Source organism: Melanotaenia boesemani, chromosome 16, assembly GCF_017639745.1.
Source record: "Melanotaenia boesemani isolate fMelBoe1 chromosome 16, fMelBoe1.pri, whole genome shotgun sequence".
In the NCBI taxonomy this organism is placed as follows: Eukaryota; Metazoa; Chordata; class Actinopteri; order Atheriniformes; family Melanotaeniidae; genus Melanotaenia; species Melanotaenia boesemani.
Window position 1 is genome coordinate 1245417 of NC_055697.1, and position 27084 is coordinate 1272500.

At 42.2% G+C, this 27084-nt stretch overlaps 2 protein-coding genes across 4 annotated transcripts in view; both read left to right on the top strand.

Annotated features, from left to right (window-relative positions):
• Window positions 1–6543: 6543 nt before the first annotated feature.
• Window positions 6544–16886, top strand: sdhaf4 (succinate dehydrogenase complex assembly factor 4). Its single transcript, XM_042010414.1, has 3 exons — window positions 6544–6695; window positions 6972–7085; window positions 16490–16886. The coding sequence occupies exons 1-3, from the start codon at window positions 6626–6628 to the stop codon at window positions 16597–16599; spliced, it is 294 nt and encodes a 97-aa protein (XP_041866348.1). The 5' UTR covers window positions 6544–6625; the 3' UTR covers window positions 16600–16886.
• A 6717-nt stretch (window positions 16887–23603) lies between these two features.
• cep68 (centrosomal protein 68) overlaps window positions 23604–27084 on the top strand; it is a 13543-nt gene continuing 10062 nt past the window's right edge. For 2 of the 3 annotated variants that reach the window (XM_042009705.1, XM_042009704.1), the window contains exon 1: window positions 23604–23968. The gene's annotated coding sequence lies outside the window, so the exon portion shown is untranslated. The remainder of the gene's footprint in view (window positions 23969–27084) is intronic. The other variant, XM_042009707.1, reaches the window with a different exon arrangement.

Below are 27084 nucleotides of genomic sequence, written 5' to 3' on the forward strand. Positions count from 1 at the left end.
GGATAAAGGAGGACCTCAGTTGTCTCAACATTAACCACCGGAATATACACTGTACCCCGGACGACCTGCACCAGACACAGGGATGCCAACAACCCAGCTGGTAAACCAGCTTTGGGGGGGCTCAAACAAGATATTTTGCCCAGAGAGCTGTTTAGGGCAGGTACTGGCAACCAGCGTCATCACCCCATCCGGTATACGCACGGCTCGCCTGCCCCGGACCCTGACTGTACCCCTTTGAGGTCCCCTGGGACCTGGCTAGCAGACAGATGGCACCTCTGCAGAGCTGCAACAATTGGGCCTGGTGCCTGTGAAACACAAGGTAAATTTAACAGAGAAGAGCCAAATGTACCAAAAAGTTCTTGGTAACACCGGTGAAACACATTCATCCCCAGGATCCCTGGGACAGCAGGCACAGCACCATGGGGATCCTTAATCACAAGGATCCCACAGCGGGGCATCACTTTGCCACACAGTTTGACATCGAGCTCTAAAAAACCAATATATAGAATGACTAAGCCATTAGCTGCTCGCAGCTGAAGCCAGTGACATGAACTGAGGCGATCATGGCCCCAAGAAAGAACCTTTCAGTGATGGTAGAAACCATGGAACCAGTGTCCACCAAACAGGGAACAATAACTCCACCAACTGAAACATTAATGGTAGGACATGGAGCAATTAATTCAGCCACCGTGCCTGTTTGTGAGCCTAGAGACTCCCCAACTGAGCCATGGCTCAAAGGCTCAGTGGACATCAGTTTTCCGATGCCTGAGAAGAAAGAGTGGCCATTGATGTTAACATTCAAGTCAGCAACAGAGTCAGCCCAATGGCGTAGTTGAGGGACACGCTCACCATCACATTCCCGTGCAAAGTGGCCAGGCTTTTGGCACCTCCTACAAATGAAAGAGCCCTTGTGCGATGCCTTACCTTGTGAGCAGGGGGCCTGCAGGGAAGCTACAGTTTGAGTAAACTGATTAAGCTGCTCCTGCTGTCGTGTTAACAGGTCTAATAACTCACGGAGCCCTGGCTCTGGTTTGGTGACATCAGGGGTAGACTGAAAGTGGCCCTGTACTCCAAACTAAAGAGACCATAAGCTGATGGTAACGAGAAGCTACACCTCCTAGCGCCTCCTGGGAGACCTTCTCACTCCCATCTAATAGCCTCACCACGTAGCGCCAACAGGGTGGCAGTGGGCCGGGTGTGGACAAATTGATTGAGCTCCCGTCAAAGAGAGCTATCCAAGACATGCTCAGTAAATTGGTCTCGAAGCAGGACATCAGCATTGGGCATCCCATAAGGTGCGGAGCGCTTTATCTGCGCCATGAGGGCTAAGGAAAACTCCTGCAGAGTCTCTCCCTCAAGCTGGTGCAGAGAAAAGAAAGCCTGTTGTAATGTTACATAAGACTGAACACAGCCATATAGCTCCTGTAAGATAGCAAGAACCCGAGCAGGGTCTCCTCGCTCTACACCAGAGCAAAACTTGATCTCTTCCGTTGCTTCTCCCTCCAAATGATCAAAAATAAAAACCGCCTTATCAGCAGTAGAAAGATGGCGGGCACAAATGCATGCCTGTACCTCTTCTATCCATTCAGCTACCCCAATACCAGTCTTGCCATTAAACATGGGGCACTTACGGTCTCTCTGTATAATGACCAATCGCTCAGTGACAGCAGAAGCAACCCCTGCGGATGGGGCTTGGTCAACTGAGGCGGAAGAAGTGGAAGCTGCCCCACCTGTGCCATCCACAGAAGAAGCCCGCCCTTGACGAAGTCGCTCATTATCTGCCTTAAGCTGCAACACCAGCTCCTTGAGCTGTTGTATATCATCCTCCATGCTGGCAGCGGGGGTACTGTAAACAAAAATTCACAAAAAACAACAAAAATTAGATCCTTAAAACGAATACTGATGTGTTGGTTCGGACCATACATCGACAGAACATACAAAACCAAGACACCTACTGATGAGAAAAGAAGAACAAAAAGAGAAAAAAAATGCAAAAACATGTCTCTGCACTCCTTAAAGTGGTACCCTACTTGCAGCGCCAGAATGTAATGGGACTGGAGGAGGCCGTGTACAGCCCGAGGAGGCAACCAACAGCGCCACCGAGGGACTTCACACTTCAGCACAACCCCGTTCACCTTACAGACAGATTCTTGACATACCACGAGGCAGAGAGGTGTTATTACATAAAAAATAAATTTTATTCAAACAAAACAATAATACCTAAATAGATCAAAAAAACGTCCAAAAATGGGTGCCCCGAGGCGGAAGGGGGAAACCATGTCAGGGCGCGGGCTTACCATGCGGTGGATCCAACCGATTAATAGGGAAAAAGAGTCCCCCTGTTAACACTCACACAAAAACATACACAGCGAGGAGGGGGAGTCATGAACCACCACCAAGTATTGGACTGCTGCCCTGGGCCCTACACACCTGAAAAAAAAAAAAAAAAAGAAAATCAATTAAAACCTAACTTCAGGGCGACACATTTAGGACCAAATAACACACCAAATTAGGGAACATGCAACAAACAAATTATTACACAATGATGCAACCAAAATAAACAAACTAACACAAAAAAATTCATCCAAGAAGCAACTAAATTAATTAAAAAAAAAAAACTTAAACAAATACCTGCTTGGCCAGTTGGTCTATGGGTTCGGCAATCGATGCAGTTCACACCGCAGCCGCTCGGCCCTAAAACCCCACATCCGAGCTGAAACGACCGGGTCGGAGGCCAAATCAGCAGAGCAGAAAGCCTCACAGAGCCAAAACAGCAGTTCTCCGCCCCAGAATGGAGGCGAAAGTCCAAACCCTGCCATCTCACTGCGTTGGCAGGAACGCAGTTCTGGAAAGCATACAGGTAGGACCCTCAAATGCTGCGGCTACAGCATGTAGTTTACCTCTACAACATGTAGTTCACCACTACAACATGTAGTTTACCTCTACAACATGTAGTTCACCTCTACAACATTTGGTTTACCTCTACAACATGTGGTTTACCTCTACAACATGTAGTTTACCTCTACCACATGTGGTTTACCTCTACAACATGTAGTTCACCTCTACAACATGTAGTTTACCTCTACAACATGTAGTTCACCTCTACAACATGTAGTTTACCTCTACAACATGTAGTTCACCTCTACAACATGTAGTTCACCTCTACAACATGCAGTTCACCTCTACAACATGTAGTTCACCTCTAGAACATGTAGTTTACCTCTACAACATGTAGTTTACCTCTACAACATGTAGTTTACCTCTACAACATCTAGTTTACCTCTACAACATGTGGTTTACCTCTACAACATGTAGTTCACCACTACAACATGTAGTTCACTTCTACAACATGTAGTTCACCTCTACAACATGTAGTTTACCTCTACAACATGTAGTTCACCTCTACAACATGTATTTTACCTCTTCAACACGTAGTTCACTCCTACAACATGTAGTTTACCTCTACAACATGTAGTTTACCTCTACAACATGTAGTTCACCTCTACAACATGTAGTTCACCTCTACAACATGCAGTTCACCTCTACAACATGTAGTTCACCTCTAGAACATGTAGTTTACCTCGACAACATGTAGTTTACCTCTACAACATGTAGTTTACCTCTACAACATCTAGTTTACCTCTACAACATGTGGTTTACCTCTACAACATGTAGTTCACCACTACAACATGTAGTTCACTTCTACAACATGTAGTTTACCTCTACAACATGTAGTTCACCACTACAACATGTAGTTCACTTCTACAACATGTAGTTCACCTCTACAACATGTAGTTTACCTCTACAACATGTAGTTCACCTCTACAACATGTATTTTACCTCTTCAACACGTAGTTCACTCCTACAACATGTAGTTTACCTCTACAACATGTAGTTTACCTCTACAACATGTAGTTCACTTCTACAACATGTAGTTCACCTCTACAACATGTAGTTTACCTCTACAACATGTAGTTCACTTCTACAACATGTAGTTTACCTCTACTACATGTAGTTCACCACTACAACATGTAGTTCACTTCTACAACATGTAGTTCACCTCTACAACATGTAGTTTACCTCTACAACATGTAGTTCACCTCTACAACATGTAGTTTACCTCTACAACATGTAGTTCACTTCTACAACATGTAGTTCACCTCTACAACATGTAGTTTACCTCTACAACACGTAGTTCACTCCTACAACATGTAGTTTACCTCTACAACATGTAGTTTACCTCTACAACATGTAGTTCACTTCTACAACATGTAGTTCACCTCTACAACATGTAGTTTACCTCTACAACATGTAGTTCACTTCTACAACATGTAGTTTACCTCTACTACATGTAGTTCACCACTACAACATGTAGTTCACTTCTACAACATGTAGTTCACCTCTACAACATGTAGTTTACCTCTACAACATGTAGTTCACCTCTACAACATGTAGTTTACCTCTACAACATGTAGTTCACTTCTACAACATGTAGTTCACCTCTACAACATGTAGTTTACCTCTACAACATGTAGTTCACTTCTACAACATGTAGTTTACCTCTACAACATTTTATCTCTACAAGATGTTCTTTACTTTTACAACATGTTTACATGTACATTCAGGATGTTGACCATCATTCAACTCAACCCGTTTCCTGAAATGTTTTTCCACCAGCTGTTTGTGTTTGCTGTTTACAGGTGTGTAATGATACGTTTTACTGTGTGTGTGTGTGTGTGAGGGTGAGAGTGTGTGAGTGTGAGGGTGAGAGTGTGTGTGTGTGTGTGTGTGTGCGTGTGTGTGTGTGTGTGTGTGTGTGTGTGTGTGAGTGTGTGTGTGTGTGTGTGAGGGTGAGTGTGAGTGTGTGTGTGTGTGTGTGCGAGAGAGAGAGAGAGAGAGAGAGAGAGAGAGAGAGAGAGAGAGAGAGAGACGTGTAGTTGTGGGTGTGTTCGTGAACTGACATTTACCAGACCTTCTTTTTGAAAGGCTGAAGAGGAATGTAGAGGAGGTTTCATCATCCACTCAGAAACATCAGCACTGAGCTGATGGAGCTGAAACACACTGAAAACCTGGAAATCCTCACACACCAGTTTGCTGTGGGAATAAAAGTTTAACAGAATCAGTACTAATAAAGGAAAAGATTGTGTTCCTCCCTCCAACACTGCTGTGATAGCTGTGATCACATTAGAGAGAAAAGGGGAAATTAAACATTTTTACATTAATAATCTGGATCACTAAGTGGAAACATTTATAACAAGTTCAAAAAGTTCCATAGAAAGTAAGTTGCTTTGGCTGCAGGATGTGGATCTACTGTCTGGTGGTTTGTTTGTTTATTAGAACCCCTTAGCTGCTGACCTTTCACAGCAGCTAATCTTCCTGGGGTCTTGCCAAAATCAACTGAATTACAACATTATCGTTAATTAAAATACATTCAAACTCACAAGAACTCACAGACAGCAGACACAAGGACACCTGCTCAAAAGTACACAAAACATCAGTACCGTTGCAACTAACCAGCACAATGTCATTGTAACTCTACTTTCCCTCTTTTCAAACTAAGGAATTACATCGCCTCATCACACTCTCAAAATAATGTTAAGCAAAAAACAAATCAACAGCTCATTTCTATCCAGTCAAATTTATTCTTCCTGAGTAAACAGAAAATATTTTTAGCCTTTTTATAAAGCTTGTATAGTATTTACCTTAAACCAAAAAGACGGTAATACATTCCATGCTACCATTGCTCTGTAACTCTCTCTTTTGTTCTACATGAAAGCAGCATATATATATATATATATATATATATATATGTGTGTGTGTGTGTGTGTGTGTGTGTGTGTGTGTGTGTGTGTGTGTGTGTGTGTGTGTGAATAAATAAATAAATTGACTTTTTTTTCGTATCTGGCTGTCCAGCATAGCCCACCTGTTATGGGATTATTCGGACACATTTGCAAATAAAATAACATGTAATTCACTTCTGTTGGTTGCAATATTAGTGATGTTTGTGTGTACTTTTGAGCAGGTGTTCTTGTGCCTGTTGTCTGTGAGTTCTTGTGAGTTTGAATGTGTATGTATTTTTTTCCTGGGACAACATGCCGACACACCATCACAATATATAAATAAATAAAAATAAACAAACATTAGACAACATTTATACAACTTTGAAGTAACAAAAAAATAAATATGAAAAAATAACTTTGTTGTATGCATTGTTTTGTCGATGTTTTACGGATCACTTCCACTTTTAATCGTTAAATATCAAATAAAAATAAAGTGATGAAGTGATGAAAACTATTAAAAAGAAATGTCTATTTTGGAGCACCATGGAGGACAGACTTCACTTTGCCTCTTTCTAGCATTTATATTTGACTTTGTCTGCCAGCATGTTGAAAATTATTCTGTTCTGATTGTATTCGACCAACTTTGAAATAAAGTTTAAAAAAAAAACTTTGCCTCTCTCTAGTGGCGATAACCAATCATTACATGACACCAGCTTATAATCGCTTCGCGTCGCACCGTGATGATGCAACATGACGTAAACAAAGCGCAACATAACAGTTTTGTGTAAGTGTGCGACAGTCAAAGAACGACACTCTTATTAATTCTTCTTTATATTTCAGTAAACATGTCATTTCTGCGGTTATCCAGCAGACATGCCGTGTTTAAAAGCTCCGCTGTGGAGTCGGTGTTCACAGGTTTGTACTGTTTTAATATTAGCTAAGTAGCAGCAGTAGTTCGGGAACCGACCATCAGTAATGTCAAACCTTTATTTACCAGCAGGGCTTGTCTTAATTCTAGGAGAAAAAAAAACAAAAAACCATCATACATGTTGTAGAACATGTACCATTGTGTAATAGTTTGGACGTACGTGCCCAGTTAGCGAAAATAATAATAATAATAACAATAATAATAAAACAATACTGTGATTGCAGAGTTTTCTGTAGTACTGAAAACTTCTGTTTTTGCTTCAGGGTTTTCACGAGCAGCCAGCGGAGCAGTGAAGGACAAAGAGCCGCTGAAGCAGCCTAAAACCCCGCAGGGACGCTTTGACAGCTCCGAGGAGAAAAGCAGTGATGTTCTAGAAAGTGAGTAAGAAGTTTAGGACGACTTTCACACGGACATATTCAATCGTGGTAAAGTTAGTTTGAAGTTAGATATTCAACGGATATCCGGACACCCAGTCAACTGTCATTATTTCCCCGACCCTGTGCCGCTGTGACACGGCGCTGAGAAGCGCGATGAGACGGTCTTCTGAGGGGTATTGCACGAAACCAAGATAAGGGATTAAGCCGGGATATGTTGGTTATCCTGGCTGAATTTAGCCCTAAGTCGGTTGCATGAAAGCAGCTCAAACTAAACCCGGCCAAGTTACTGTGGTGATTTATCCGCTGCAGCTAGCCTGCTCCAGACCAGGCTAACTGCTCAGGCTAAGATTAATCCTAGCGACTACCTGCATGTCCAACGTCAATTCTATGAGGAATTAATGTGTTTTACAGCATGTCCATGGTCTTCCTAAGTATGGCGCGTCATTTTAATCATCCAGTATTAAAATATTACATACAGTCACTGTACATTTAATCCAAATCTGTTCGTAATCGCAACAGCCTTTTTATATGGATTCGAGTTGCAGTATTATTACTCAGGCCAAGTGTTATATTGCTATGCTAATGAAGACTGCTCGTCAAATTGCTGTCAGAGGTTTTATAAATATGTTTTATTGCATTAATTGAGATTACAAAACACAGTGGATGAGGTTACAAAGGTGTATTCAAAGAAGTCCGTGATGAAGACAATGTAGAATATTCAGGTCCAACTCCCCTTCACCTGTTCCCTCTTCATAATGGCTTGCCCTTTTTCAGAGGATGTGCTGGACGAGGAAGCCCGCATCCTCAGAAGAGCATTCAGACATGAACGAGTCTTCAGGGACAGCTCACATCCCCTGGCCTTTGGAGATGACTATGTCATTGAGAGATACAGATTTTCAGTTACTGGATTTCCAGGTCCAGTTTTCTGAGTGTCCGGCGTTTAATCTCAAGATCCAGCTCCATTCCTTGGAGCTTGCTCTTTTTGAGTCAGCTTTTAACATCTGCCAGCTCCATCTCTCTCTCCAGGTGCCCTGAATAAAGCGTTCTGACAGTTTGTGAAGTCTGTAAAGGAAATGTCAGTTAGCACAGCAGGATTTGTTCATAACGTAGATTTACTTTAGCCAATACTCACAATGTTACCAGGCCGCTTAGGAGACTGTGCAGCATCCGGGTCCTGCTACACATTTTCTATTAGCACCACATCACTGACTTCATATCCTTCATGGAATAAATAAGCAGGCCAATCCCATAAAACTGACATGCCTCAAGCCTTCTGGACTCCATGACACAGTCTCCTCATCTGCAGACGTGCATTCTGCAGCTGCAGATGTGCCTTCCCCCTGCCGTATACATGCAGCGAGAGGACTCGGATTAAGATTTCACAGAACATACCAAGCCTGTGATTTGGAGACACTGTACTAACCGGATCATCTTCTGGTGGCTCCAAAAGTGTAATTGTGTTCCCAGACACTGCAAGGTTATCCAAAGTCAGACACTATATTATATTTGATTGTGTTCCATGTGCAGTAGAATTGCAGTACTTTGTGTACCTTGTATGAAGCGGACAGTTTCTGTGGCTGGGACAGAGTCAGTTATTGTCCCTCCCTGGATCCCCTCCATCACTGGCCTCCCTTTATTTAAATGGAGGCCAGTTCCTCTGCTGGAGTCACATCCTGGCTTGGTGGGCCGCCCCCTGTGCCAGTTTATAGGCCTTTTTTTAACTGCTACAATCATACAGACATTGAACATGTCAGCAGACACCTCATCTATTCACCTCATTTGTTCACGGTTATCTACTTTGGAGTCACTTACCAGCCTGCAAAATGTTCTTATATTTAATTTTTCTTGCTGCCAGGTCCTTTTATGGCCAGACAGGTTTGTCCTTTATGAAGGACAGAAAGATAAAATAGATAAAAACGTTACATGAGGAAAATAGATTAAATGACACATTGTGGATAATTGTTTGCACCTAATCATACTCTACATTTCCTGAGTAACATGCACCTGCTTGTCACTCTTAAAGTATACAACAGTTAGTGGATTTGAAAAGTAATCCTTTAATTGTAGCCTAATTATGACAGTTCCAGTGGAGCACTGTTTATTAATTGTACAGTTTTTGACTACTTACGCATTGAGCCGGTCGGCTATTGTCTGCCAGGCTCTCTTGCGTTCTTTACTTATGGCATTGGTTTTGCCTTTTTTCCTTATAATATCCTTAACTTCGTCAGAGAACTCCGTCAGGAGCTGTTGTTCAGCGGCTTTTATCCATTTCCCCATCGGTGATTCTGTGAGCGATCGCGAGGTCTGCTTCAGTATGCCGTGCACACGCACTTATCCCAACTATCTTCACCTGGCTTAACCTAGCAGCACCTTCTCATCCTGGCTCAGCAGACGTGCAACCAATTAAGCCAGGATAGGCCGCGCAAGCTAGGTCAAGCTGGGCTTGCTTAATTATCCTGGATTTCTTTATTCTGGTTTCGTGTAATACCCCTCAGGTCTGCTGTCGGTAGAAAGTTAGGGACCGTCAGTAAATTACAGATACCAGAATGACAAAAAAACAATATCTCTTAAACTACAAAAATATGTCTAAACTATTCAACATTTGTCCGTGAATGTTGCACAACCTTTGTTTTTTCCATTTTCATCTCAAACTATTTTTAAATATTTTTATTTTTTATTAGTTTTTCAATATTTCAAAGTTTAATAACTTTTTAGTCACATGACCTACACACACCTGATTGCTCATCTAGTCCTGCCACATGTTGCACAGTCTTTATTTTCATCATTTTCTTTGCATGCTATTTTATTTGGGATTTTTAATGTCAAAGTTCAATAGCTTTTTAGTCATGTGACCTACACACCTGAAATCACTACCTGATTGCTCATCTCGTACACACACACACACACAGAGACTTACCGGGGCCCCGTTTCAGAAAGCGGGTTAACCAACTGATTTTAAAGCGCAACTCTGGGTTCACCAACTCAGTTTTCACTAAACTTTCTGAAACGCGGCCCAGGTTGTACGACAGCGTCAGGCTCTCCTCCCTCCTGTAAGTGTGTAACTGCAGCGTCCCCCGAATCGACAGTGGAAGCAGAACCAGTAGCAACACACTCACTGACACACTGAAACAGTGGGATTTGACTTTGTTTTCTTTTCATGTTTTTTCTTTGCGTTCCCTCTCCATTAACTACTCATACCGCCCAAAAAAATCTTTTTCCTCTTCTTTTCCTGCTGCTGCATCTTCTTCTTCCTCTCATCCGCCACTCTTTAATCTGTCTAGCAACCAGCCACCAGCTGATAGGAACACAGGTCAGGATCAGGACAGACGGCTCAACGTCACTTTGAGCATTTTTTGGTGGTTATACGGAAATTTGTGACCTTTTCTAGTATACGGCGCATACCTGCGTATCACGTAGACTTACACCACTGGTTCCCAGAGTCAAACCAGACATGGAGAAGCTGCATTCAGCTTCTATGCTCCACATGTCTGGAACAAACTCCCAGAAAGCCTCAGATCAGCTTAAACACTCAGTTTATTTAGATCCCGGTTAAAGACCCACCTGTTCTCTGCTGCATGGACTAGTTTTTATTTAGAGTCCAGATCTGGATCTGGTTCTTTTACGCTGAAATCTTAACTTTATTTCTTTGAGCTTTTTCTTTCTGTTTTTATGTAATCAATTTAATCTTTTTTAATCCAGATTTGCAGCTGGTTCTTTTAAGCCTGAATCATTATTTTTTATTATCATTTATCGTTTTATTATTGTTGTTCCCCACACTGGAACTTTATTTCTTGCATTTTATCTGTTTTAGTTTAGCATTTTCTTTCTGTTTTTATTTCATTAATTGCATTTCTTTTAATCTTTGTTTTGTTTTTTAATGCACTTGTATTGCTTTCTGCTCCCTGCTGAAATGTTTTATGTAAAGCACTTTGAATTGTCTTGTACATGAAATGTGCTGTACCAATAAATTTGCTTTGCCTAAATTATGTCCAGCTACTTAAAACAATAGAGGATGATCTCTCACGGTGGAGGCGCTTACCCATATCACTCATGGGGAGGGTTGCCACAGTTAAAATGATGGTTCTATCTAAAGTAAACTACCTGTTTTCAATGATACCCACTAAACCATCCTCCAGCTGGTTTAAGTCACTGGACTCACATATATCTAAATTTCTATGGAAAAATAAGCCATCACGTATCAGTCTAAAAACTTTACAACAGACTAAAGATAGAGGCGGATTGGAGCTACCCGACTTTAATCATGTTTTCTTAGCTAACAAGCTGCAGTATATCTCCAAATGGCTTAAACCTAGCAGTCTGGATGAAACATGGTTAGATGTAGAGCAAGCATTGTGTGAGGATCTGTTTATCTCTGACCTGCCATTCATCAGCTCAACCATCAAAACACATCAGTGTTTTAAAAGCGTCAATATCAGTTCCTCCTTAGTGGCTTGGTGGGATTTTCTAAAAATAACCAAATCCTCACTTTTTCCATGTAAGTTTACACCCCTCTGGAACAACCCTGACATCCTGCAAAACAAAAAGCTTATCAATTTTACTCAATGGAAAAATAAAGGAATAAAACAGTTAGAACATATAATAGAAAATAGAAACTTCTTATCATTTAATATTCTCACTTCACAATATGGAATCAATAGCAAAACATTTTTAGAATATCACCAGCTTAAATCTATTATATGTAAAAAATATACCATTAATCAATTAAACTTACAGCTACCTATTAGGGTGGCAGAATTCATGAATCTCAATGCCCCAAAGCTATTATCAAAAACATATAGACTATTATCTAAACCAGAAGACTCAATCTGTCTTCCAACTTCAAAGTGGGAGGGTGACTTATCCAGTAACTTTAATAAAGATAAATGGTCACAAATATGTTTAAACACCTTTAAAATGACTAAGAATTCAAATATGCAACTAATACAATTCAAAATTCTGCATAGAACTCATTATACAGGACAAAGGATGTTCAGGATGGGTCTGTCACAATCAAACATCTGCACACACTGCAATGAAAACACACCTGACAACTATCTCCATGCCTTGTGGTCCTGCACACCTGTCCGCAGGTTCTGGCTTCAGGTATGTGTGGACATGTCAACATGGTTTAAATGTAATATTCCTACAATCCCCGCACTATGTCTACTAGGTGACTTGGGTGACATTAATATGGCAATTAACTCTATACACATGATACACACAGCATTATGCATCACAAAGAAAACTATCCTTGTGAACTGGAAAAACAAAAATAATCTGTGTATTCAGCAGTTTAGGAATCTCTTAGTTGACCACATCAGTAGTGAGACAATGTCTGCCTCCTCAAAGAACTATTTAGCTGAATCTCATTCCCTCTGGTCCCCTGTGCTTAGTTCCATCACTTAGTGTAGGTGGAGGACTGACCTCGTTGCTTTGGGGGTTGGATATTGGCAGGGGCTGCCTTCTGGCTGTGGTCCCAGGTGGTTTCCTGTGGTGGGGATCGGGACTGCTCCACGGTGGGTTCGGCTCTGTGTCCGGGCGGTGGGGCCTGGGTCAGTGGGTGTTGGCCCTTGGCCAGGTGGCCGGACTGTTCTGCGGTGGGCTGGGTGGGTGTTCTGGGCCCTGGTGCCCAGGAGTGGCCCCCTCTCTTGGGGGTGGAGGGATCAGCTAGTGCCTGGGGTGCTTGACCTGCCCGGGTGGGCTGGTTCATGCACTGGTGTCTGGTTGCTGTCCCGGGACTCAGGGTACGGCCTGGGGGCAGGATGGGTGTCGGGGTATGAAGGGAGGCTGAGACACTGGGGTAGGGTTAAGGGTGTGACTGAGAGGTTTCTCTGTGTGTGTGTGTGTGTGTGTGTGTATATGTGTCAGGATGTGTGGGATATAGGTTTGTATGTGAGGAGGGATCACATGCACCTGTGGGGGAGGCCTGGGGATGGTGGATCTTATATCTGGGATCTCCCACTGTCCTTCTCCCCCTCCTCTCCTATCCCCCCTGGGCATGTGGTAGGTCTCCTGGCCCGTCCTGCCCTGGGGGGCCTCCCGGGGAACAGGGGTGTCTACTACAACCAGCAGCTCATCCTCTGGAGCAGACCTGGGCATATTACCACCCTCACACCACATCTGGCCCTTTGTGCGTCCCTGTCCGTCCCGCGTAAGGCCAGTCATAAATTACAACATAGATTATAGAAATATCTATGTTGTGCATGCAATACAACTGTGCTGCTTTTATTTTGAAAAGTGTTATGCTACTTCCGTATTGGCGTATGTGCGTGATGCAAGCTTTGAGTGAAGGTGAACAGCGACAAGTGATGCTAGCCAGGTTGCCCTCAAGATGTCAGCTCACGCTAAGAAAAGAATGTTTGATAGCGAATGTCATGTTTTTAACAAGACGTGGACTGACAAGAACTTCTTCACAGAAATTAAAGGTAAAGCTGTGTGCTGGATTTGTGGTGCACAGATCGTTGTGTTAAAAGATTACAATCTGAGTCACCACTACACGACCAAACATGAGGATAAATACAAAAATCTGTCTGAAAAGTAGCGCAAGGGTGTCTGATGCGTTGCTAGGACTTTTTACCAAACTTCACACCACCAAAGACGCCAGAAAAAGTGGGCATTTTCTGACAGAGTTTATTAAGGAGTGCTTATTGGACTCTGTTGCACTGATGCACTGGAGAAAAAGGACGTGTTTCAGAAAGTCTCGCTCTGTGACGAGGCGGGTTGAGGACATCGCTGGAAACTTGGAGCTTCAGCTGAAGAACAGAGCTGCAGACTTTGTTTTTCTCTAACTTTGGATAACGGCTGCGATGGGCGTGACACCGCCCATCTTCTCATCGTCTTATGTGGAATAACTGCAAACTTTCAGGTCACAGAGGAGCTGGCAGCCATGCAGTGAATGAAAGGGACAGCTGCTGGTAATGACTTATTCACAGAGGTAAATGCATGTTGGACAAGTTAGGACTGAAATGGGACAATCTGGCAGGTGTGACAACACATGGTTGTCCACATCTGACTGGGAAAAATGTTGGTCTTTCAAAGAGAATGCAGGATAAAGTGACAGAAATGAGCCCTGTGCAGAAATGGACATTTTTGCATTGTGTTATACATCAGGAAGTGTTGTGTAAGACAGTGTTAAAGATGAACCACGTTGTTGATGCTGTAACTAAAACAATAAACTTCATCAGAGCGAGAGCATTAAATTACAGACAGTTTGATTCATCTTTGGAGGAAAATGAGATGGAACATGCTGACATAAGCTACCACTGCCCTGTCAGGTGGTTCAGCCAAGGCAAGGTACTGAGAAGTGTCTGGGACCTGAGAGAACAGATTCAGGATTTATGTGTGAAGAAAGGATACCCCAGAGCTTTCGGATGAAGGCTGGGTGGCAGACCTTGGATTTACTGTGGATGTGACTGCACTACTGAACAAACTAAATGTCAAAGTGCAGTGCAAGGGCCTTTTTGTGCATGAGATGTACAGAGCAGTGAAGGCTTTCATGAGGAAGTTGCAGCTTCTCTCAGGCCAAGTGAAGGACAAGCTTCTGACCCACTTGCTGACACTAAAGGAGGCCACACGATCAGCCAATGTTAGAAGCACTGCATGCAGAGGTTTCAAGGCAAAATCAAGATCTCAAAGCTCTTGAAAATGAAATGCACATGGTTTCTTCTCCCTTCAACTGCACTGTGGATAATGCTCCAAGTAATATCCAGATAGAACTTATTGACCTGCAGTCTGACACACTTCTGGCAGAGCTTCAGGTCCGTCTCACTGCTGGATTTTTATTCCTCCCTCAAAGAAGAGAACTTTCCACCTGAGGAGGTATGCTCCGAGGATTCCAGTCCTTTTTGGATCTACTCATGTATGTGTACATTCTCAGTGATGAAGTTCAACAAATCCAAACAGACCACCTCTCAGCTGTCCACCACAAAGCCTCCTCAGACATTGAGCCAGATTTCAGTGTCCTTGTTGAAGCCCAGAACAGACTGGATTATTCTCACTGAAAAGGTGAAATGAGGAGGAAAACATTACAAGTCGTTGTACTGCTGCATTGCTATGAACTTGTTGTTTGTTGTTTTCATTGTCTGTGGAGATTAACAAGTTAAAATTAAATTGCACTGATTCAGTGATTGTTTTTGGTTTCTTATTTGACCTATGCACCACAATTTCACAAAGCCTGATATAAATATTTACAGTTTTATTCTTCTGATTACCAGTACCAGCTATTCATAATATATCATTTAATGAATTTTACAATGGAGGAAAGTTGAGCAGAATTAAGTTCAAGTTGTTGTTGCTGTGGCCCTCTGACATGATTCAGGTTTCTCATGTGGCCCCTTTAAAGTTAATTGCCCAGCCCTGCTCTGGAGGGAATTTCGCTTCCCTCTAGTCCCTCATTCCTTCTCCCTCTCCTTTCCCGCTATTTCGCACACACACATGTAGGGCCCTGGGAGGCATGCATGTTCTGCTGGGTGGAATGGAGGGGGCCATATAAGTGGTCTCCCACAACACAAACGGCTTATGGGGGTGTGCCATGGAGGGCGGGGCTTCTCGTGTGGCCTCACTCCCGGCACTGTGTGGTACTGACCCTCAATTTTAATTGCAAATAACAAGAAAATTCATATAAAATAGCATGAGAAGAAAATGGAAAAACAAAGGCTGTGCGACATGCATGAACAAATGTTGAATGTTTAAAATTGTTTTGACATTTATATTTCATGTGGTTGAGGAGATACTGTTTTTTAACAGTTCTGGTATCTGTGATTTGCTGACGGTCCCTAACTTTCCGCTGGCAGCAGGACCACAAGACCGTTTCATGACAAAGCGTATAGGCTCGGCTAAATATGACGAGGTGTCCGAATGTCTGCTGAATATCGAACTTCAAACTAACTTTACCACGGTACGTATTCAGATCTGCTCGAAGGCGGCTACACACTTAAATCATGTAGATTTTAGAGATGAATTGTTGGTGTGTGGTTGAATTTTCTTTAGGAACCTTTCTGAGTGAAATGACCCAGAGGAATCTCAGTATCATAGCATCATCTCCAAACATCTAGCATCATATCAAACAATTTTCATGTTCTCCAAACAATTGTGATGTTCTCCAGACACCTTGCATCTTCTCCAAAAAATGTGTATGTTCCCCAAACAATTAGCATTGTCTCCAAGCACCTAGCACGTTATCCAAACACAAGCACAGGAGTGTTTAACGTCTATCCTTAAGGGGTGCTGTCCTGCAGATTTGCCATTTATTTTAATTAGGTGCATTGGATCAGGAAAACATCTACAACCTACAGGATCTTAAGGAGCTTTTTACTGTCTTGAACTTAACATTCAACCCTCACCATCTTTATTTAACCCAGGTGGAGCTGAAATAATTCTTAATGGTTTGTCTTGTTGTCCTGCAGAGTTCCCTGATGATATAAACCCTGTCACTAAGGAAAAAGGTGGTCCTCGGGGTCCAGAGCCCACACGCTATGGAGACTGGGAGAGGAAGGGCCGCTGTGTGGACTTTTAGTTCTTTACTTTTAAATTGAACATCTTCCCAGATGGAGTATGACATGATAATCAAGCCATGTGATAATCAGGGGCCTCATTTATAAAGCTTGCGTAGGTACAGAAACCAATGTACACGAAATATAGTCAACTTTTGGGATTTATAAAAACCTAACTTGGCAGGAAAATGTTTCTACCTCCACGGCAACTCTGACCCAGGCGTATGCACAGAACCTGGAAAAACAGGAAACGGCGACACCAACAGTCCAGAATAAAACCAAGTAAATGATGTGAAATGTGAGACGTTTGTACACAATCCACTATTACCTTCCACACCACATGTTAGATATTAAAGCTGTTTGCAGAAATGATTTAAGACACATTCCATATTAATCCTCCTAAGAGCCACGCTCGGGAAAACCAGGATTTCCAGGAAAAAAGGAGATGATGTTAATAAGAAGCTCAACCAGTAAAACATGTTCTGTTATTGTAAAACAAAACTTCATGTTATAAAACCCATCCAGATAAATAAGGAGCCAGTCTGCTGCCAGCATGTAGCAGTCAGTGTGGAAAGTAGCTTTGGTCCTTCGTTCCAGCAGAGCGGGACCAGACTGGAGGCTGGAGGTCTAGAAGTGATGCTACGCTAACGAAACACACAAGAGGAGGATTTCCTTTATTTATTCTTACATAATGTTTTTACTTTTGTCCTCATCTCTGTCCACATGCTCTTTATTTCCCACAACTCCTCGTCCACCTGGTTAATAGAGGTGATGGTGTCCCTCTGTACCGCCCACCCAGCTGGAGCCCCGCTCACCCATCTGAAGCACCGCCCACCCAGTTGGAGCACCTAGCGAGAAAGAAATATTATTTAACACTGAACAAACTGCTACTAATCTTAGATGTATTTGTACCTATTTATTTTATAACTTAAAAGAAATTACCAACATCATTATTGTCATCCAGCAGACGCTTTTCTCCAAAGCGATTCAGCCCTCGGGGAATCGAACTTCGGTCTCCTGCATGGGAGACGGATGCTCTGCCGACTGAGATATCCAGCCGTACGTTCTGATACCTCTGGTGTGTCTTCCCTTCTGCCACCGCAACGGCAGCATCTCCACCTGCTGCCTCTATTCTGTCTTTCTGACACCAGTAATGTCCACTCCGTGCCCACCAATTAAACATTTTTACGTTTGTCAACGTGGTCCATCAGGATCTCTGTCTCACACCCTGAAAAATTCACTTCTTAACTCTTCTTCTCATCTCATCATATCATGGAAACGATGTGATGAATATGTATTACAGGCGTACACCTGACCATTTGTGGCCACCATGTGGGTGGGGCAAGGCGCTCCCTGACGTGCACCGGCTTTAGCGTTGATTCTGACTTATGAACAGAAACAGGTGTAGGACGTGCGTGTGCACTCTTTTATAAATCTGAAAGTAGAAGTGCAGCATTTGGTTTTCGCGCCGCAGACACCACCTGTAGTTTGCTTTGCTACGTACAGTTTGATAAATGATGCCCCTGGTCATGTGAAAACGAGGTCATGTGATACTCTGGTCATGTGATAATCTGGTCATGCAACATGCTCAACTGCACTTGGGAAGCAGCTGCTTATTTTGTGCAGCAGTTGGGCCATTGTCTTTAGTAGACATAAATACAGTCTATAAGTGTATAAAAACTCAGTGTAAGCATATATTTCAGACAGTTATCCTGACAAATAAAATGTTATTTCACATTTAACTTATAAGTGTCATTTTAAGGACAGCTGTGTCCATTTTCAGCCTGCTGTGTTTAGGATTGTCTGTTTCAGCTCTGTGGGTTGTTCTAAGTTACCAAAAACTAGGATTTATGTGTATTAAAGAAAAAAACTGTTGCACATTTCCACTCAGTGATGGTACAACTACAGTCCTGTTATGCTACAGAGAAGTTTCTGCATTTTGATAATAAAATAAAATCAGACAAAATAAGCAATAAATGGGTATTAGAACTGGTTCTTCCATCAGCTCTGACTGATCAATACCTTTAACTTGAAGACTGATCAGTGAGGAACTGAAACATCCTGCTGGGTGATTTCTGCCCTTTACCCCCCAGAAAATAATCGAGCTGCTTTAATTTCACTCGGTCAGACTTGGTGGATATAAATAGATGTTTGTAAAGCTGTTGGGGGTGTTGTGCTGTTTGGGCTTATATATTGTTTTTCATGGGAGATTAAAAAGTTAGCATGGCTCACAGAGCTGCTGCAGCTGTGTACTAGGTTTTTTATGATTATTACTTTACATCTTAAATTTAATGTGGGGCTCCAGGAGAGATGGACATGACTGTACTAATGTTAGATCATAAAATAAATGTTCTGATCAGTAAATGTGGAGGTGGTTCTACATAAATTGCTTGATACTGGTTTATTGTGAGTGTGATTTTTTAATAATTTCTTTAGGTTTATATAGGCATCTCTAAGGGCAGATGAGGGTGATGTTCCCCTCCTGGAGCTGCTGGTTTTCGTTTCCCCGTTCTCCGGTCAGTTGTAGGAACCATCCATCTACAGCTTGGGATCAGTTTTCTTCCAGCAAGCTTTGCCAGCTCCGTAGATGATCTGCTTTAAAATGTTCCTGCAGCCTTCACATTAACCCTCATGACAGGTAGACCAGGGTCATTTCAGCCCAGCTACTATAAACCATTACATCCTTTCACTGTATGGAAAATTCAGCTAAAAGTACCTATGAGTATTTCCCCTTTTTGCTTTATATATAAATTTCTTTATTTACGTTTTTCTACGAGCTGAGGTTACTTTCGACTTCAGCTTCCAACAGAAAGCTGAGAGTTACGTCTGTTTGTTTTAGGTTCAGCCGTAAAAGTAAAGCTAAGATATAATACAACTTTATTGTCAGAAATGTGACTGAAACTTCTTATGGAAAGGAAGGGAGGAAATATTATTTATACAGCACCTTTCACAGATTAAAATCACAAAATGCTTTACAATGAGAAAAAGAAATAAAATTCATGAAAAGAAAACACTCGTTTAACTAAAAAGCCTGTTTGAATAAAAATGTTTTCAACTGCTTTTCAAAAGAACCGACAGAATCTAGACATTTCAAAGAGGCAGCCCATCAAACAGTCTGGGTGCCACTGCCTGAAAGGATCGATCGCCTCTGGCCCTGAAGCGTGTACGTGGAACTACTAGTAACCTCCAATCTGAAGACCACAGAGCTCGGCCTGGTACGAGTGAATAAGGTCAGAGATGTAGCGAGGAGCCCGCCAACGTAGAGCTCTGAAAGTCAGGACCAGTACTTTAAAATGGACTTAACCAGTGGAGAGATGCTAGAACCAGGATGATATGTGCTCTTCTTTGAGAGTTAAAAGCCTCGTCACAGTTTTCTGTACAGCCTGAAGACTGTTTAGCTCTTTCTTATTTAAACAAGCACAAGGCTGCTACAGTAGTCCAAACCGGAAGAAATAAAGGCCTGGACCACCATCTCAAGTTCAGTCTTTGACACCAAAGTTCTCAGCTTTGCTGTTTCTCAGTTGAAAGAGGTACTTTCTGACTAGATGTCTGGAACGATTTTCTTTGGAGAGACTTGGTTCATTTTCACAGGTGCTACTTTATCTAGAATATCCAAGCACTGCCTGTTAAAAGCCCCAATTAAAACATCTGCATTGCATCTGCAAGAGAAAACAAGGTCCAGGATGGACAAGACAGCAAATGGACAACAAGGACCGTGTGTGTGTGTCCAGAGACAAGCTGAGTAAAGTTAAGAGACTGTTATGGAGAGGAAGTCTGCAGCCATGTTACATGTGACGTGATCATTGTGAAGATTAAAATCACCAGGAATGAAAACCTTCTCTAGCTTAATACGAGGATAAAAGTCTGTAAAATCAGTGATGAAAACGCCACAGGAGCAGGAGGGCAGTCGATGAATACACAGTAAAATACCCATAAAATAATAAATGGAGTTGAAATTCAGCCCCGGAGCTTGGTACAGGAGGCTTTCTTTCTGACCGCACAATGGAACCAAAATTTTAACACAAATACTGTTATTGGTACTATAAAAACATAACATACAACATCTAAACGTGTGTGTGTAGTAAGTGTGTTTAAAGGGGTAGCGCACCCATAGATTTTTAAGCTGTAAACAGTTTTACTTAGTTGTGATGAAAATCACATATACTGTTGATAAAATTTGTAATTTTTGTTTATTAAAAATATGGTAAAATATGGCTGAACACCCTCTACAGAGTAAAACCAGGTTATTTTTTCGTGACAGAGAGGTTATCTACGTCACAAGAAAATGTTAAGTTCACATCCCTTCAGGTGCAGGTAGGCAGGTCCTCGACTTGCAGGCATGTATGAAGGGATGTGAGCTTATCTGGTGTAGATCTGCTAGTTACAGACTTCTATTCTTTCAGAGTTTCTGGTGAAATATTCCTGCAATGGGATGGATTTGTGCTGCTGAGGGTGTAAAAGTAACAGCGGACTTTATTCTTTACCTGCTGATCCTCATCTGGCGACAAACAGCAGCTCAAATCGTAGCAGCAGCAACTTCCAGCAGCTCTTCCTGCAGCTGCTACAACCTGCTGCGAATCTCCACAGCTTTCCAGAGCTGCTGGAGCTGCTGACAGGCAGCTAACAGCGCTAACGGCTCACACTGATACGGTTCAGGACCACCTGGTTCATGTGTAGCTGAGGAGATTCAGGAGGGGAAAGTCTTCCACCTCAAAGACGGTCTGTGGCGTAGCTGCTTTGCATCTTGCCAGTGAGCTGAGCTGATGTCTATCAATCATCCCCCCATCCAATATCCGCAGCAAGAAGGGAGAGTGCAGCACAACCGCGGTTTTTAGCCGGCTAACAGCAGCCTTAGCTTTAGCCGACCTACCTTCGTTAGCCGGTTAGCTCTTAGCTACAGGCAGCAAAGAGTTGATGGGTGTCAATCATCCACCCCCACCTTAACAGTCTCCCTTTCAGCTACACCTCTTTCCCCATTTTTGGATTTTCTGGGAATGACAACACGTAAGACGCTGCTAAGATGGCGAAGGTGGGAACCACCCATTGAGCTTCAGTTCAGCACTTTAGAAACCTACGGGTGATGTCATGGAGGCCCTGCCCATCGTTTATATACAGTCTATGACCCCAACCCTTGCAGTTTCAGGTATTTTTCAAATTCGACAGTGGGTGGAGTTACTCAAAAAGTAGGGGGTGTAGTTACACTTTAAAGGTTTTCTAACGGTCATGTGTCCTCATAGCCTGTGTGAGGCCCAAGAATGAGAAAATTCTGTCTCCTCTCTCACTTGCTTGCTCTACCTTTAGTGAATGTGTGCTGAAACGGGTGAGTCTGAGATCTTTCCCCGTGTGACCTCACAAAGGTAAAAAAAAAGCATTCCCCCAGGCAGTGGATACTGTCCTTGACCCGTCCCCCTGGCTAGCTGAGCTTACCCTCTAAAATTCACAGAGTGGGCCTGACTCTACTGACTTCAACTGAGTTGTACTGACTACTGATTCAGCAAGCGTTTGAGCTGTACTCTGGTCTCTGCCACAGTCTATGACTGCATCGTTGTCTGTCGTTATCAGGGTCTCTTTTTCTGTAGACATTAGCATAAATGCCTAAAGATGCTCCTGTGTCAGGGTGGTCCTCAGTCTGTTCTTTACAAGCTTCAGGATAGAGGAAGTCCTCTTAATGATGTCCTCTTACTTGACTGAATGACAGCGTCAGCAGGAACTTGCAGGCTTGTCCAATGACATGATAGGCATCAGTCAATAAGTTGTATTTGGAGAGTATGTGATAAACACAAATTGCACAGTTTTTAAAGGAGTTTGTGAGGGCCATGTCTTCCCTCTTTTCTGTTTCTTCTGAAGTGAAGGTGATGATCTCATACAGAAACGTGACCAACACTTCGTATGCATCACAACAGCAATGTTTGCTATAACAGTACATTTGTCATTTCACATCATTACTATCTATCTATCTATCTATCTATCTATCTATCTATCTATCTATCTACCTCAGAAATTATAGTATGTAATACACATGGTCTAAATTACACACATGTTACACACAGTATCAGAGGTTAGTAGGAGTTTAAAATGTTTAATTTCAGAATTGATTGACATTTTCTTGGAAAAGGAAAAAGAATTATGTTTATAGGTTTTCTTACGTCCATCTTCATCATCCAAGGTGAGGTCATGAGGGAAGCAGTCGGTCACTTCTTCCAGCTTATCCGGGGAAATGCTGAGGCAGGCAAGCAGAGAGACTAGTTCCTCCAGTGGTCCTGGGCAGGTTAAAGGCCCTGGGCCTCCTCCTGACGGGATGTGCCTGGAACATCTCACCAGGGAGGTTCCAGCTTATCAAATTTTAAGACTGGCTGCTTCAGTGGTGAATGAATAATGAATACACAATGTAAAGTGTTTTGTGTGCCTTGATAAAGTGCTAAATAAATCTAATTCGTTATTATTATTATTATTTCCCATAATCAGTTATAAGTTTGAGGTTTGACATTTGTTGGACAAAGCACACCGTATCTTAGCAGAGCATGTCTGGATCTCATCCCAGCTTGTGGATGTCCGTGGCTCGGCTGAAAGCTTGACCTAAATTCCAGTCAAACCTGTGTGAGTGAAAGCACATCTCAAAGACTCTCAATGGGGTTCAGGTCTGGACTCGGTGGTGGCTAGTCCATGTATGAAAATGATGTCTCCTTTTCTGTGAACCACTCTTTCACAATCTAAGCCCCATGAATCCTGGCATTGATGGAAAAACCTGCTCATTCAGTATGTTCAGGTATCAGCTGACCTCTTTCTAATGTTGCTCTTTGTTTTTATTGACTTTTAGATAGTAATTTACTCCTTTATTTGATTTATGATTTTTTATTGAAACATTTATTAATTAATTTGTTTGTTTTATTTCTTAGTTTTATTTTTGTTTAGATCGAAACTATTACTATTTATTTCTGATCTGTGAAACGACCTGCAGTGTGGATTCTTTCCCGTGGGGGGCAGTAAAGATTGACGTCCTGTCAGCTGTTTGTAGTTCTTCCTTTTTGTTTGAGTTTCTTTCAGATGACAAACGTGTTAAAGTTAATGACCGACAGGATGTTGGAGATGCTGAAGTGATGACTAACCTTTAAAACGCAAGTCAACACTGCGCATGTCACAGATGTCCTGCTAAACACAACAGGAACTAGATGAATACAAATCATGGTGAAGCGGAGAGAAAACCAGTCCTGCTTTGACTAAACAGACCGTTCACTGACCAACACCGATGGGAAAAGACTGGACTGGGACCCAGGCAGGACCGGAGCAGAAGTCCGTAGTTTGATGAAGAGGAGGTGAAGGAGTTGAAGGAGGAGGCGCAGCGTCAAGCAGACAGTGCTGGACGATCCGAACCGATCCGGACTGCTGGAGGAGGTAAAGATCTGATGGTTAGAACCGGTTCTGTGGGTCCTATCGGCTGCTGGGGAACCTTGATGTACTGATATGCTGAATTTTAGACTTGCTGAGTGTTAGAGAGAAGGTCTAACTTCCGTCTGCACCAGAGGTGATCAGGGCAAGTCTCATTTCCTTAAACTGAATAGAATGAAGTTATTACTCGTTATTTGTGGCCTCGATTGGGATAAAAACTGACCAGGAGGAAATGTGGAGACAACAAAGAGGACTCTCTTTATGTAGGTCACATGATGTGAGTGTTGCTTGTTGCTATGGTTACCCCCACAGTGCCCCATCTGTCCAGTGTATCAAGTGTTTTACACACAGTGTTGTAGCTGAGCTGCATCAACCAGCAGATTATCAGGTCCACCTTCTAGTACTGGGCTGGATCGCTTTTTCTACCAGAACTGCTGTAAGTCTTAGGAATGTTGCTCCATATTGACATAAGAACATTTCTCTCTTTGGAATTTAGTGATTTCATCATCTCCAGACTGGTTCAGGGAATCTGGAGACATGAGCAGCAAGGCTGAATGTCGTAGACCTTTGACTCATCATTCTGTAAAGGAGATCAGCAGGTGGGCTTAGGAAGACTCTAGAAAACCAGGTCAGTTAACACAGCTGGTGTCTATGTTAAAACTCTAGCATGTAAAGAGGAAGCTGGTTACCCTAGACCACATCATCTGAGACGGACTGAACCAAAGAGGAAACGTCTGCTGTGGTCTGACCAGTCCATATTTCAGATTGTCTCTGGAAGTCGTGGACATCATGTCCACCAGGCTGAAGAGGAAAAGAACCATCCAGATTACTCTTAAAGCATATGTGTCCAACTCCAGGCCCACGGGCCACATCCAGCCCATTAATGAATGATCTTTGGCCTTCATGATCATAACTAATCACTATTAGAGCTGGCCCGCTGATAGAGTGCACCACTACCATAATATTACAAGACCAGAAAGCACTGCCGGTGTGCTGGTGTGTGAGTCACGGGCCAATGAGCACCTACCTCGGTGGGAGACGGCTTGTGTCAACTTTCAATGACCCCTCTCCTCAAAAGATGGCTAAATGAAAAGTGGACTTTGAAAACAGAGTAGGTATGATTTCAGATGTAAAGAACAAAGCTGTGTGTCCTCTGTGTGGAGACAGTTGTAATGAAAGAATACGACATAGAAGACGGTTTGAAACGAAGCACCACGACAGATACCAGCATCTGGACAGGAAACAGAGGCTCTATTAACCCTTTAGGCCCCAGAGTTTTTAAAGTTAAATGTTCAATATGAACCATTTTATGGTGGCAGTAAAATAATTCATCTGATTTCATACTGAGGCATCATAGGTTGGCAACCCTATTATTTATATATATATATATATATATATATATATATATATATATATATATATATATATATATATAAACAGGCTTTTGAGTCTTTATATCATACTGAGACTAGTTAACATCGCTGAGTAGCACAGCGCATTTTATCTTTCAAATGAGAAAAATAATTTTTGGCTGTTGTTTGCCTGCAGAAAAATGTTTTCACTTAAAATTACTCAGAGCAATAAGAAATAAATGCAACACATTTTATTTTCATGAAGGATGAACAGGAAAAAATTCCTCATCCTGCAGTCCGTGTCCTTGTCTCATTAAAATGAAAAGTGAGGACTGACCAGATTTATTGGACCATAAATCTGGTCAATCAGTGTTTGCTAAAAAAAAAAACAAACAAAAAAAACAAACAAACAGTTTATCAGTTTGAACGTTAAATATGGCATATTTGTGGTGTATTCAAGTGAATTTAGCTGAAAAACTCAGCCAATTATTTTGTTCTGGTTGTATTTATTTACACCTTCATTGGAACCAGGGTTTCTTTTTGCAGATAAAAACATCAACAGCCGGTTTATCACAGCAAAGCTGTCCTCTCCATCAGCAGATGCTGGACTTGGTGATGTGCATCCTGGGTTTGGCGTGTGTAGCTCAGTCTCAGCACATCGACGTGAAACTAGAAAAAACAGAAATTATTGAGGCTTCCAACCAAAACCAGACTTGTTGTATTTCTGTTCATGGTTGCTTCCCTCCTCTCACTGTTGACTGAATCAGGAAATGATGCAGCTGCAGCCATTTCTCCTATTATAAGTCCTAAATGTCAAATTCTGCTGAACACCTGTAATCCTGCACTGAAATCAGCTTCGTCTGCCTTTAATATGTTAACATCAGACTATGATGTTTAATGGTTCAGTAGCTTTCTGATTGAGGTTTTACCATGAGGATTCCTGGGTGGTGTGGTGAGCACAGACCAGTCTGAACATGCAGTTTTAATGAGATTAGTCAGGTGAGAAGCTACCTGAAGCCATGTTTATAAGGCCTGCAGCCTGCTGACCCCACAGCAACAGAAAAAGCTCTCTAGCTGGACTACGGCAACCACCTGAGAGATCACACAGGCAGATGAACAAAAGAGCAGCGGGACTGAAAGAGAAGGTATTTATTGAAAAAAGATGGTGTAACCAGAGACAGTTTATTTTAGAGTGGGGTGGGGCTGGGACTTCGTTTAGCTTGTGTGTGAGAAAATATGATTAAGTGTGTGTGCTTTGTGATAAACTTTGGGTGTGCTTGTGTTTTTATTATTGTTGTTTTATCACCTAAAGCACCTTGAGCTGCTCTCGTGCATGAAAAGTGCTGTATAAATAAAGTTTGATTTGATTTTTGAGATATCACAGGAAAGTTGAGGATTGTATGAAATCAAGGATCTTAAATCCAGACTATCATTCCTGGATAATGTGAGACAAATAACTCGTCCATGTGTGCACTCGGTTGGATTCTGATTTTGGTGGTTTTAGTACTCGGCACATATCTGACAGTCCAGTTCCCGTATTTATGAAATCCTTCCTAGTAAATGTAGAATGTGTGAAGGTACAAATAAATCCATATTCATCCAGCATGAACAGGTCAGTCAGAAGGATCTGCGGATAAATCCTCCATGTTCCTGAACTTTCCTGCTAGTTTACACCCACAAACACCCTCATTGAACATATATGGTAGGAACACACCTGTTTAGAACTCACCTGGAAACTGATGGTGTTCCTCCTTGGAGTGACGGAGAGGA

Excerpts from the sequence above, each read along its gene's own strand:
- sdhaf4 (XM_042010414.1), top strand. The coding sequence starts at position 6,626 with ATGTCATTTCTGCGGTTATCCAGCAGACATGCCGTGTTTAAAAGCTCC. Across the intron at positions 6,696-6,971 it reads TGTGGAGTCGGTGTTCACAG|GGTTTTCACGAGCAGCCAGC; the intron begins GTTTGTACTGTT and ends TTTTTGCTTCAG. Across the intron at positions 7,086-16,489 it reads AAGCAGTGATGTTCTAGAAA|AGTTCCCTGATGATATAAAC; the intron begins GTGAGTAAGAAG and ends GTTGTCCTGCAG.